The 13,512-nt window shown below is 42.3% G+C and overlaps 1 protein-coding gene across 9 annotated transcripts in view; it reads right to left on the minus strand.

Moving 5' to 3' along the window:
• Window positions 1-13,512, minus strand: part of ClC-c (chloride channel protein 3) — a 376,006-nt gene that overhangs the window by 245,329 nt on the left and 117,165 nt on the right. For 5 of the 9 annotated variants that reach the window (XM_067147499.2, XM_067147498.2, XM_067147497.2 and 2 more), the window contains exon 1: window positions 4,592-4,912. The exons of 1 other annotated variant lie outside the window; for it this stretch is intronic. In XM_067147499.2, the coding sequence (XP_067003600.1) occupies window positions 4,592-4,622 (31 nt within the window). In that variant the 5' untranslated portion in view covers window positions 4,623-4,912. Of the gene's footprint in view, window positions 1-4,591; window positions 4,914-13,512 lie in introns of those variants that run through there. 3 more of the 9 variants (XM_067147494.2, XM_067147491.2, XM_067147490.2) reach the window with 1 other exon arrangement.

A 13,512-nucleotide genomic window follows, 5' to 3' on the forward strand; every position in this document is an offset into this window, starting at 1 on the left:
TGCCTCTCACCCTCAACCAAAATGCAGCTATCAATTTCAAACAAACAGAACCTGGATTCGTCCCAAAACACTATCTGCAGCCATTCCTGTCCCCAGTGACGTCGTTCTATACACCATTGCAGTCCAGCATGTTTATGCACATTGGTCAAAGGTAGGCGGAGAAGTGGACGACGCGCGGGACCCTAATAAACGGCAACGGACTGTCGCTCCTGATAGTGTACAATGCGTTACACTGTTGCACCAGAGTCGGGGAGGACGCAGATCTGCCCTGCAATGCCATTCGGATGAGGTGTCGATCTTCTCGGGGGTGGTCTGTGTGGTGCGACCAGACCCATGTCGTCGTGTTCTATGGCCTTCTGAGGACCATCTGTACACACCCGTTGGATTGCCGAAACCCGTCGTTTTACACGAGCAGCGATTTCCCGGATGTGTGAATCACATTCTCTCCTGCCAATAACGCGCCCTCTTTCAAACTCACTCATTTGACGGTACGGTTCTTGCATACGCCTGCTAGGCATCCTGCACGTTTGCTCAAGTCACACTGGTCCATTAACTTAGGTTTATACCGACAACAATAGTCGCAGGGACATTTTACCAGTTGGTGGTGGTGCGCCGAGATATCGAAGTGGACCTGGAACCTGAAGGCCAACATGGTTTAAATGCTAATCATTTCTTCGGATCATACACACGCACATGTCCTGTGAATATGGACTTCCTATCTCTAGTCTTTCAAGGTGTTCTGGTTTTTATGGACATCAGTGAATTGACACACCAGGCAAATGCTGGGGCTGTACCTTAATTAAGGCAACGACTGTTTCCTTCTCACTCCTAACGTTTCCTGTCCCTTCATCGCCATAAGACCTATCTGTGTCGGTGCGACGTAAAGCAACTTGTAAAGAGAGAGAGAGATTAACTCCTCAGCTACATATAGAGTCACTGTACTCGGTACGCAGCAGTAACTCCATCTATCGGAGAGGAGTTGAAGCAGAAGACACAAAGTACCATCACAACAATGGTCAATGTAATGTTGTTATTTCTCAATTTTTTGAGCTTTCTGTATTGTAGGCCTTCGCGTTTAATTTTCTTCCGACTTTGTGATATTAGGGCATCTTATAAAATTATTTATAGCGTAGACTGTAGTTCCCCGACTTTAGATACCAATTTTTATTAAATTCTGTTTGCCCATTTTCTCGTGACTCGGCGCTGAATATCTCTGTTACTATTGCCGGTACAGTAAAAATACATGACCGGAAATGTAATAATACTATATAACTTAAGTTATGTAGTATTTATCGATAGGACCACTAATAATATACATATTTGAGAATTAAATTTTAGTCCTTCCCCAAACTACCATTTCACTCAGCGCGAATAAAATTATTTATGGCCTAGATTGTAGACTTATTCCCCGACTTTACATACCGATTTTCATTAAATTCTCTTCAGCCGTTTTCTCGTGATGCGCGTACAAACATACAGACAGACAGAAATTACGGAAAATTAAAACGTGCATTTCCTTGTTACTGTGAACACGACCCATACAAAAATACCATTCTTTTTAAATTCCGAGCAATGTACAGATAAAACTCTTATATATATTACCGAATTTTCTTATAATTCGGTGACCTCAGATGAACTAGGAGAATTTTCTTCTCTTTTTAAACATCCGTGCTTTAACTACAAATCCATAGTGAAATAATAATTATATTTTTCTTTGTGTGATCTGTTTTCTATATTACGGTACATTCAAACTGATACACAACATTATTTTATCACTGTCGACAGTAGTAGCATCAAGTCGTCGAAGCTAGCTGTCGCAACAACGAACGTAGATTTTATAATAAATGAGGGTGATTTTGCTTGTTGTGTTAAGAGGCCTAACATCTAGGTCATCCGCCCAAACAGGGGTGTCAATATAGCTGTTATATGTCACGTCTGGCGGAATTAAATGTTGGTTCCCAATAAAAAAATATACATCTGCTACTAAAACCTACAAAAATTTCAATTGTAGTGCAACCAAGACCACTGAGGACCATCGCGAAACAATCACACACGCCTCATGGAACATTACTCTATGATCCCGCTGAACATTGTTTGGGATACAATGGTGTAGAGTATACCGCCTACTCATACCTAATGACCCATGAAATTTGATATCAGAGAACATTCTGGTTGCTTTATTTTATTTAGCGCATAACAATATATAAATCACCTGAAAATGAAAACCTACAACCTGTTTTCCAGTCAGTGACCGGGTCAGGGATGGGATGAATGAAGCCCCTATCTTGCGGCGAGGATAGGAATTGTGCCGGCTGACGAAGCCTGTCGCACTCCTCTGGGGCAATGATTAATGATAGTGGAGAATATTGTTGGAATGAAAGATGACAGGGTAAACCGGAGAACCCGGAGAAAAACCTGTCCCACCTCCGCTTTGTCCAGCACTAATCTCACATTGAGTGACCGGGATTTGAACCACGGAACCCAGCGGCGAGAGGCCGACGCGCTGCCGCCTGAGCCACGGAGGGTCTAATGTATGAGGCACCTAAATTTAGGAAATGAAAAATATTTTAAAGTATGTAAATAACTTTCAAAGGAGAAAATCACAGTTATGACGTTCACTGGCCCAGCAGTCCTTACAGATTATATTCAAGATTCTTCTACTGCTCACCTGCTTCAGGAGTAGGCCTACCACAAATAAAGTCCTGCTCAAGGATCATAAGTCCTGCCTGTCGCCTCTGCAACACCTGAGAAGCAACAGGGTAAATAGACTGCTTATTTCCAGTGTCACAGATAGCTCACTGTTGCAAACCCATAAAACTAGAGGTAGCACAGCATCCATGGTTCGTTCGCACTCGATTTAAGCTGGCCCATAATCCTAGAAGTGTAGTATTTTTGCCACAGGATAGAAGACCAGATGCTCGACTAATTGGTATGTTTCGAGCTGTCAGTAGAGAGATGGCGTGGAATGACATTAGAACCTACTAGACGAATAAGCCTGAGCGCAGCTTTTAAAAGTAGGAAAGGTAATAACACGAAGATAAAGTTGGAATTCAAGAGGACATATTGGGGCAAATATTCAGTTAGACGAAGTGATAGGAATCTTTTACAACTTTTTCGACAAATTTCCAAGCTTTTTGAAAACGTTTAAGGAAAAGCTAGTTAAAAAGTTGATAGAGAATCTTCCACTTGGGCGACAGCCCTAATGCAGATCATTGATTGATTGATTGATTGATTGATTGATTGATTGACGCCATTGTAGAGGTGATTTGCTTGACCACTCTTTTTCGCAACCTTTTCCCAAGTGCAAGACATTTGCTGCCTGAACGAATTCTGCTGAATTTTTTTTGAGGTTATTCAAGTTTTTAAGGTTTTCTGGTTGGAAATATCAGCATGGACTGGCAATTGGGGGCTAGACAATATATTTCTAAATTCTCGAAATAGAGCATTTTTGCCTTCCGAGATGTGGGGAAGCGATGCCACATTGTAGGCGGCCCGTAGACTGGGGTAGATTTAATGGTTCTTGATATGAGTTTCATTGTATGCTCTGGCTGGACATCGATATTCTTTACGTGGCAGCCGTTAAGCCAGGTTGACGCACGGTAATCAGCAACAGAACATACGGTACTACAGGATGGCCCAAAACTTCCTCATCATAGGAAAAACAACTTTATTGTGAATAATAGTTAATATTATTTGTTGCAGGTAAAGTATGGTGGAACAGTAGAATGGGCTCCCCGATCCCCGAAATTGAATCAAATGTGTTTCGCAATATGTGGTTACCTTAAAGCGCAAGTTTACAGTGTGAACATCAAGGATAGAAACTATTTGCGTGAGTGAATATCTGGTAAGTGTCGTGCTCTAACAACAATCGTGGTAAGAAGCCTTCTGCAGAACATAAAAGAGCATCTAGAGGTTGTGGTTTTATTTTTATTTTTACAGTTTGCTTCACGGCGCGCCGACACAGGTAGGTCTTATGGCGACGATGGAAGAGAAAATGTCTAGGAGTGGGAAGGAAGCGGCCATGGCCTTAATTAAGGTACAGCCCCAACATTTGCTTGGTGTAAACATGGGAAACGGCGGAAAACCATCTTCAGGATTGCCGATAGTGGGGTTCGATCCTACTATCTCTCGGATGCAAGGTCACAGCTGTGCGTCCCTAACCGCAGGGTCAACTCGCCCAGTTTTCGAAAATGGAAGGTATCGGCAAAAGAAGAGAAAGAGCGCGAAGGGCGTGAAAAGGAAAGACTAATCTAAAACCGTCGGGGTCGGAAGAGAACAAGCGTTGACAGAGGAGGTCGGATAGGAAAGATATTAGTGAGGAGCCTGACACAAACAAGTGGAAGTAATGCCAGATTCAGCAGCTAGGGGACACATGACCACCAACCTACGCTCCGGTGTTGCAAGCCTTTGGGGATGCCCCTTCTAGTGGCCTCTTACGACAGACTGGATATGCCGTAGATGTAATCTACCGCCCTCACCCACAGGACGAACTTGGACTGTGAAATCAGTTTTATCATGCAAAATATCGCTTACGGTGTCTGTGAACTCACTGCATTATGTTATGTAATCACTAATCAGTAATGAAACTTACCATCCCAGCTGATGAGATTGGGAGAGGACATTGCAGCGCTGATCCGGTGGTCAATTATATGCCAGTTTCAAAGTCTCCAATAGAACAAATCGCATTGCGTTAGTTGTATCCGAACTAAACGAGCATTCTGTTATGGGGAACACAAGGCAGCAGGAACTCTTCCTTGATGTTACGTAACGTATAGTCTACATTTCTTTTATACAACAGTAATGTTCACAGTTCACTGCACCAGTACGCTGTAAGACTGACAGAAGCACAGAATGTAGAAAGTAAGTGCTACAACCTGCTAGCCTTTGTTCATTTTATCACAGTTTACCTGAAGCACTCTTCAGGAAATTGAATGGCAGGGCATGCTATCGGAGTTCTTGATAACAACTGAATAACGCAAGCCCTGATTACCGTCATATGACGTAAACATGCGTTGGGGAAGAGAATGCCGTAGTTTGGACATGGTTTGGATATACGATATCGCCTCGCAGATAACATGTAACGTCCAACTGGTATGTGTGCGTAACAGTTCGGCAAACGGGCAAAACGAGATGCCTAGGTCGGTGAAGAACAGGATTCCACTATGCCTTAATTTCTGGTTACAATGTTTGGCGATATGTGCACCCCACTCTAGAGCGAAGATACGATGATGATGGTGATGGTGGTGGTGGTGGTGGTGGTGGTGATGATTATAGTTTTAAGGGGAACACCAACCAACCAAACAATCTTAATGTTTTATGTAACTGTTGATCTTGTGACTATAGCATCGGGATGTTCAGTTTTACATGGAAACTGAACCACAGTGGGATGAGCTTTCATTAAAAAATTGAATTGGCCAATATTCGAACCACAGCCACCTTCGTTGGAGGTTACTGTTTAAGAGGCAAACCAACTGGATCATCTAGGAGCAAAAAGACCCCTCAGAGAACGAAGCTAAAGCTAAAAACAGGGAAGAGGAATTAAAAAACGTGAAAATGAATGAGTCTATAACCCTCGCAAACCGTCAAAATTGGAAGAGAAGATGGGTTGAACAAGAGAGGTCGATGGTGGTGGTTATTGTTTTAATAATAGGCCTACATCATAATTTTATTCGTGTTACGTTCTGAGACGCCGAGGTGCCAAAAATATTGTCATGCGGAATTAATTTACGTACCAGTAATTCTATCTACTCGATACTGGCGTATTCGAATATTGTTAAATATCTCCGAACTGACTCGGAATCGAACCCGCCATCTTGGACTCAGAGAGCCATTCTCTCAATTATCTGAGCCACTCAGCCCGGCAATTATTGTTTTAAGAGGAAGCACAATTAAGTAATCATTCTGTCTTTACTTTAATCAGAAGAGAAAATGGAAGAAGATTGGTCCCTTAAAGAATAAAGGTATCGGCAAGGGAAAGGGAAGATAGCGTAGCCAGGATCGACCCCTAGGGACGGAGGTTATAGTTATAAAATGATGGTAGAACACAATGAAGGTGCTTGTGCGTGTGTGGTGCGCGCATGCATGAGTGTCATTATAAGGATACTGATACAAGTAAATTATGTTGACCCTGAAGATGGTTTTCCGTGGTTTCCCATTTTCACACCAGGCTGTACCTTAATTAAGGCCACGGCCGCTTCCTTCCAATTCCTAGGCCTTTCCTATCCCATCGTCGCCGTAAGACATATCTGTGTCGGTGCGACGTAAAGCAAATAGCAAAAAAAAAAAAAAAAAAAAAAAAAAAATGTTGATATTCAGATTGCAGTACCAGTACGCTATAACATCTTACACTAAAACGCAGAACAAGAACAATATGACCAAGGTGAATGGTTTTACGGTGAATGATACGTTCAGATTACAATAAAAAACCAACTTTCGAAGCCTCTTAGAACAACACATTCAAGAGATCTGTTGGTTTTACAATTATGTCTCTGTAAATGTTCACATAAGTATAAATCCCCACCCACACACCAAGTACAACCATCCAGCCATGAACTAAGTTTTCATTTCTTACCTATAAGTGAAGAAAGCACTGGAACCTCGGGTACACGAGGCGGAACGTCACAAAACTGCTAAATGACAAAAAATGCTGTTTTTCTACATTTTAACATCCGCACACTCATATAAATTATTTTTCTTTTACCGCTGTTCCCACAGTAGTCGGGTCGCAGGTGTGAACTGTGTTGCATATGTGGATTTGGCCCTGTTTGACGGTAGGATGCCCTTCCTGACGCCAACCTTGTATGGAAGGATATAATCACTACTGCGTGTTTCTGTGGTGGTTGGTAGTGTTGCGTGTTGTCTGAATATGAAGAGGAACGTGTTGGAACAAACACAATCACCCAGTCCCCGAGCCAGAAGAATTAATCAAACGGGATTAAAATGCTCGACCCAGCCGGGAATCGAACCCGGGACCCTCTGAACCGAATGCCTCAACGCTGACCATTCAGCCAATGAGTCGGACCACACTCACATAAATTATAATTTATACATTATAATTATATCAGTCACTGCGTAATACCACCGGTACAGTCCCGTTGCAATGCCAAAGCAACATTGGGCGTGGTCAGTACCTGGATGGGTGACCACCCAGGGCTGCCACATGCCGATGCACATGAATAATTACTGTATCAGCCAACATAATAGCATGGCCGTTGCCGTGATCACACGCACACATACAATATTACAAATTTAAATTTTTAAACATAAATTAACCCCCATACAACGAATAATTAATTCACTTTTCAAAATTGTTAAAACTCATAACTTAACACAATTATTACAGACCGTCAGAAGAGCGCCAATGGGCGCACCGTTATTGGTACCTCACAAACCACCTATCTCCTGAGAGATAGATGGCACATACGGATCACCAGTGGAAAAAGCCAACTCATCGAATCGACTTTCGCTTGTTAATTGTCAATTTCTGTTTATTTTATTTTGTAAACATTCTATGGGGAAGGGTTCTAACACCCAGTAACCCATCCTCCCCCTCTCCTTGGTTATGTCCCTGCTGTTGGGGTCGGAAGGGAATGACAGTCGACTAAGAGAAGTCGCATATAGAATAATATGAAATTGAGGAGTTTGGTAAAAGTTGTAGCAAAGCCAGACTCGTAAGTTGAGCTCCTAGGGAGAAAGGACGGAGACCTGTTATACTCCGGGCCACCTTTTGAATAGAGTAAAGCGGAAGTAACGTCATTACCTCGTCACACTTGCCTTGGTTGCCGAATGAACCGGTGCACTATTGAACGTTGTACTACCGGGCGAGTTGGCCGTGCGGTTAGGGGCGCGCAGCTGTAAGCTTGCACCCGGGAGACATTGGGTTCGAATCACAGACATATAGATTAAGACTGACAATGAGCAGCAGGATTCTGAAGCCGGAAGCGTGCGGCCGCTGCCATCTTACGTCACTATACTACCCCGATGCATTAATGTAAATTAGTAGCCTGAACGGGAATATTGGACAGGAGATTATTAAAATAATTAAAAGCACATCGAAATAATAACAAAACGTTGATTAATCAGACCTATCAGGTCATTTATTTTACTGTTAAAAAAGAAAGACTGGTATATCAATTTACCAATGCTTAAAAATAACCAACCTGTTTTAGACCCAATCTTTGGTCAAATCTGCTCCCATTGAACTCTCTTACAAAATGATTCACATGTATTTTCAGTTTTGTTAGTTGGTTAGTTAGTTTAGTTAGTTAGTTAGTTAGTTAGTTAGTTAGTTAGTTAGTTAGTTAGTTTGTTTGTCCATTCCTCGTCCCGCTTCTTTACGGGGTCGGGTATGAGGTGGGTTTTATGACCAGATGCCCTTCCTGACGTCGAACCTCATCTGAGGAGTTCATGTGATGAAATTAATGACGTGATATATGATACTAGGAAACAGAGGGCGAAACTCGGTGCCGGCACACAGCCTATTCCTGTCGAATAGCACAAAGGGGCCTGCTCAAAGCTTAACGTAGCCATCCGACGGACGAATCACCATCAACAGCGTCATATGCCCTCACTCCATATGAGTACTGCGGAGAGGTTTGGAATTTAATTCAGGCTTTTGGCACGCAATCCAATGATTAGGACTTGTATAGCACCGCCTCCCCTAACCTGCCGGCGAACATTCTGATGGTGAACATTTTTCTATCAACGGGACTCGAACCGGCTAACCACGGTGTCAGACTGTTTAGACATCAACGCCTTAACAATCATGGCCACAAGCCGAGCTCTCCCACGTATTTTCAGGTACTGTGGTGAAATTACACTAATAAGGCGATAAAAATGCGTGTCCTTTGAGTTTAGATCTAAAGCGTGTGAGCTTTAACTTGAAAAACGAAGTTACATACAACTGAGCTGTGACTTCATTAGGTGTGTTCCCTCTCATAACCGAGCTTAAACCATAACATGTAGCCTATTCTCTCCGAAATACATCTCAGTAAGTTTGCACACATGAACAACATATTTCGTAGGAACGTACAGATTACTTCTATTCTGGAAAGAAATGCATGGATTAGAATTTTCTAATAATGTTTAATGTTATTTTATATTACGTCCCATTAAGTACTTTTACGGTTTTCGGAGACGCCGAGGTGCCGTAAATTTCCCCGCATGAGTTTTACGTGTCAGTAAATCTAATAACATGAGGCTGATATTTGAATACCGTTACCTTTAAATAACACCGGACTGAGTCAGGATCGAACCTGCCAAGATGGGGTCAGAAGGCCAGCGCTCAACCATCGGAGCCACTCAGCCTGGCTAAGGACTTTCTTTTTGTACAGCAGCTTCTCTACTAGTATCACATTGTAGAGAACTGACTATTGGTGTATTGAAACTCATAATCCTTCCTTATTCTCTCCTCGTGAATAGAAGAAAACATACCCAAACACTACGCGAGTATTCATCATTCTGCCACACGGTACTTTTCCGAAAAATTAATGTGAAAAGTGCATAAAAAGAACTGCACGTAACACAATAACATGCGTGTTTATAGTGAATCTGTAGTGAGATAAGATGGCGGCGGCCGCAAGTTTACGGCTTCACTAGCACCGATACTATGAGATACGGCGCTGCCTGTCTATTTACTTTGTCTGTAGTTCGAACCCCACTGTCGGCAGCCCTGAGATGGTTTTCCGTGGTTTCCCATTTTCACACCAGGCAAATGCTGGGGCTGTACCTTAATTAAGGCCACGGCCGCTTCCTTTCCACTCCTAGCCCTTTCCTATCCCATTGTCGCCATAACACCTCTCTGTGTCGGTGCGACGTAAAGCAAATTGAAAAAAAAAATGAAAGTTTTATCTCCAACATTATATGACAGCACAGCTCACCGATTGTAACTTGAGTACATTTGAATGAATTAGAGCATTAAAGTATTCGTATTAGTGGAGTCCCATACTGCCAATGCAGTTTTAAACGTAATATAATAGTAACTACACCCACGCGGCCAATGGCCGATAACCAAGATGTTACGCCCTTTAAACAAAAATCGTCGTCGTCGTCATCATCATCATCATCATCATCATCATCATCATCATCAAGACATCTACTGATTAAGTATGACAGTTCCGAATTGTGTACAGCATTGCCGTAATTCTTGCTGACAGAAGGCATAAAACGCGCGCCCCCTTTCCCCTCTCCTACCATGTGACAACACCGTAGCTGCAGTCCTTCTCAGCTGCGTCTTCCCCTGGCCGGTAACCTCTCTTCCATTCGCAGCAGAAGTAGTAGAAGAAGAAGAAACAAGCGCATATACTAATCATTTGTGAGGTTATGTATTAGTCTGCTCTGACGAGCTATAGAGTGGCTATTGGACCGCCAAATTTGAATCAACTTGAACGCCACGTCCGCCATATTTTAAGCGATCAAAACAAGTGGGTGTGGTGATGAAGCAAGACCACAGGCTGCGGGAATAAATACCGTCTCACAGGAGAGCACTCAAAGATGCATAATGCATTTTTAAAAGGCCATTCTTTATTACTATTTGCTTTTACGTCACACCGACTCAGATAGGTGTTATGGCTACGATGGAACAGGAAAGAGCTAGGAATGGGAAGGAAGCAGCCGTGGCCTTATAAGGTACAGCCCCAGCATCTGCTTGGTGTGAAAATGGGAAAACACGGAAAAACCATCTTCAGGGCTGCCGACAGTGGGGTTCGAACCCACTATCTCACAGCTGCGCGCTCCTAACCTCACGGCCAACTCGCCCGGTCATTAAAAAGTAGAAGATATAGGCTAAATACTTACATATTGTATAAAGAAGGAAAATTAAAACAATTCCAGTAATTGCAAACGGAATCTCAATACATTGCTATTGAACACATTTAGCCCTATTTACAGAGAATTGAAATCCAGACGAATTAACTATCGACTACCCAGTTAAAATCCTCGACCCGGTCGAATTCGGGACCCTCTAAACCGAAGGCCAGCACGTTGGTCATTCAGCCAAGGAGCCGGAGATTAAGCAATACTAATAATAATAATAATAATAATAATAATAATAATAATAATAATAATAATAATAACATACATACATGCATTATCATTATAGACTGTTATGCCTTTCAGCGTTCCGTCTGCAAGCCTCTGAGAATTTACTAAACGTCGCCACAATCCTCGATTTGCAACTAGTGTTGTGGCCTCATTTAGTTCTATACCTCTTATCTTTAAATCGTTAGAAACAGAGTCTAACCATCGTCGTCTTGGTCTCCCTCTACTTCTCTTACCCTCCATAACAGAGTCCATTATTCTCCTAGGTAACCTATCCTCCTCCATTCGCCTTACATGACCCCACCACCGAAGCCGGTTTATGCGTACAGCTTCATCCATCGAGTTCATTCCTAAATTAGCCTTTATCTCCTCATTCCGAGTTCCCTCCTGCCATTGTTCCCACCTGTTTGTACAAGCAATCATTCTTGCTACTTTCATGTCTGTTACTTCTAACTTATGAATAAGATATCCTGAGTCCACCCAGCTTTCGTTCCCATAAAGCAAAGTTGGTCTGAAAACACACCGATGTAAAGATAGTTTCGTCTGTGAGCTGACTTCCTTCTTACAGAATACTGCTAATCGCAACTGCGAGCTCACTGCATTAGCTTTACTACACCTTCATTCAATCTCACTTACTATATTACCATCCTGGGAAAACACACAACCTAAATACTTGAAATTATTGACCTGTTCTAGCTTTGTATCATCAATCTGACATTCAATTCTGTTGGATTTCTAACCTACTGACATCAATTTAGTCTTCGAGAGGCTAATTTTCATACCATACTCATTGCACCTATTTTCAAGTTCCAAGATGTTAGACTGCAGGCTTTCGGCACAGTCTGCCATTAAGACCAAGTCGTCAGCATAGGCCAGGCTGCTTACTACATTTCCACCTAACTGAATCCCTCCCTGCCATTTTATACCTTTCAGCATATGATCCATGTAAACTACAAACAGCAAAGGTGAAATATTACAGCCTTGTCTAACTCCTGTAAGTACCCTGAACCAAGAACTCATTCTACCATCAATTCTCACTGAAGCCCAATTGTCAACATACATGCCTTTGATTGATTTTAATAATCTACCTTTAATTCCATAGTCCCCCAGTATAGCGAACATCTTTTCCCTCGGTACCCTGTCATATGCTTTCTCTAGATCTACGAAACCTAAACACAACTGCCTATTCCTCTCGTAGCATTTTTCAATTACCTGGCGCATACTGAAAATCTGATCCTGACAGCCTCTCTGTGGTCTGAAACCACACTGGTTTTCATCCAACTTCCTCTCAACGACTGATCGCACCCTCCCTTCCAAGATGCCTGTGAATACTTTGCCTGGTATACTAATCAATGAGATACCTCGATAGTTGTTGTAATCCTTCCTGTTCCCTTGCTTATAGATAGGTGCAATTACTGCTTTTGTCCAATCTGAAGGTACCTTACCAACACTCCACGCTAATTTGACTACTCTATGAAGCCATTTCATCCCTGCCTTCCTACTATACTTCACCATTTCAGGTCTAATTTCGTCTATTCTTGCTGCCTTATGACCATGGAGTTTATTTACTATCCTTTCCACTTCCTCAAGCATAATTTCACCAACATAATTTTCCTCCTCCCCATGAGCTTGACTGTTTGCAACACCACCATGATGATTTCCTTTTACATAGAGAAGATGTTCAAAATATTCCCTCCACCTCTCCAGTGATTCCCTGGGATCTGTTATGAGTTCACCTGAATTACTCAAAACACTGTTCATTTCCTTTTTCCCTCCCTTCCTAAGATTCTTTATTACTGTCCAGAAAGGTTTCCCTGCTGCTTGACCTAACCTTTCCAGGTTATTACCAAAATCTTCCCATGACTTCTTTTTGGATTCAACAACTATTTGTTTCGCTCTGTTTCTTTCATCTACGTACAAATCCCTGTCTGCCTCGGCCCTTGTTTGGAGCCATTTCTGATAAGCCTTCTTTTTACGTTTATAGGCTGCTCTCACTTCATCATTCCACCAAGATGTTCGCCTTTTTCCATCTTTACACACAGTTGTTCCTAGGCATTCCCTTGCTGTTTCTACTACAGCATCCCTGTATGTCACCCATTCACTTTCTATATCCTGAACCTGCTTACTGTCTACTGTTCGAAACTTCTCACTAATCATATCCATGTACTTCTGTCTAATTTCCTCGTCCTGGAGATTTTCTACCCTTATTCGTTTGCAGACATATTTCACTTTCTCTACCCTAGGCCTAGAGATACTTAGTTCACTACAGATCAGATAATGGTCTGTATCATCGAAAAATCCCCGAAAAACTCGTACATTCCTAAAAGATTTCCTGAATTCAAAGTCTGTTAAGATATAGTCTATTATGGATCTGGTACCCCTAGCCTCCCATGTGTAGCGGTGAATAGCCTTATGCTTGAAGAATGTATTCGTAACAGCTAAACCCATACTAGCACAGAAGTCCAGCAAACGCTT

This window comes from Anabrus simplex, chromosome 5, assembly GCF_040414725.1.
Source record: "Anabrus simplex isolate iqAnaSimp1 chromosome 5, ASM4041472v1, whole genome shotgun sequence".
Classification (NCBI taxonomy): Eukaryota; Metazoa; Arthropoda; class Insecta; order Orthoptera; family Tettigoniidae; genus Anabrus; species Anabrus simplex.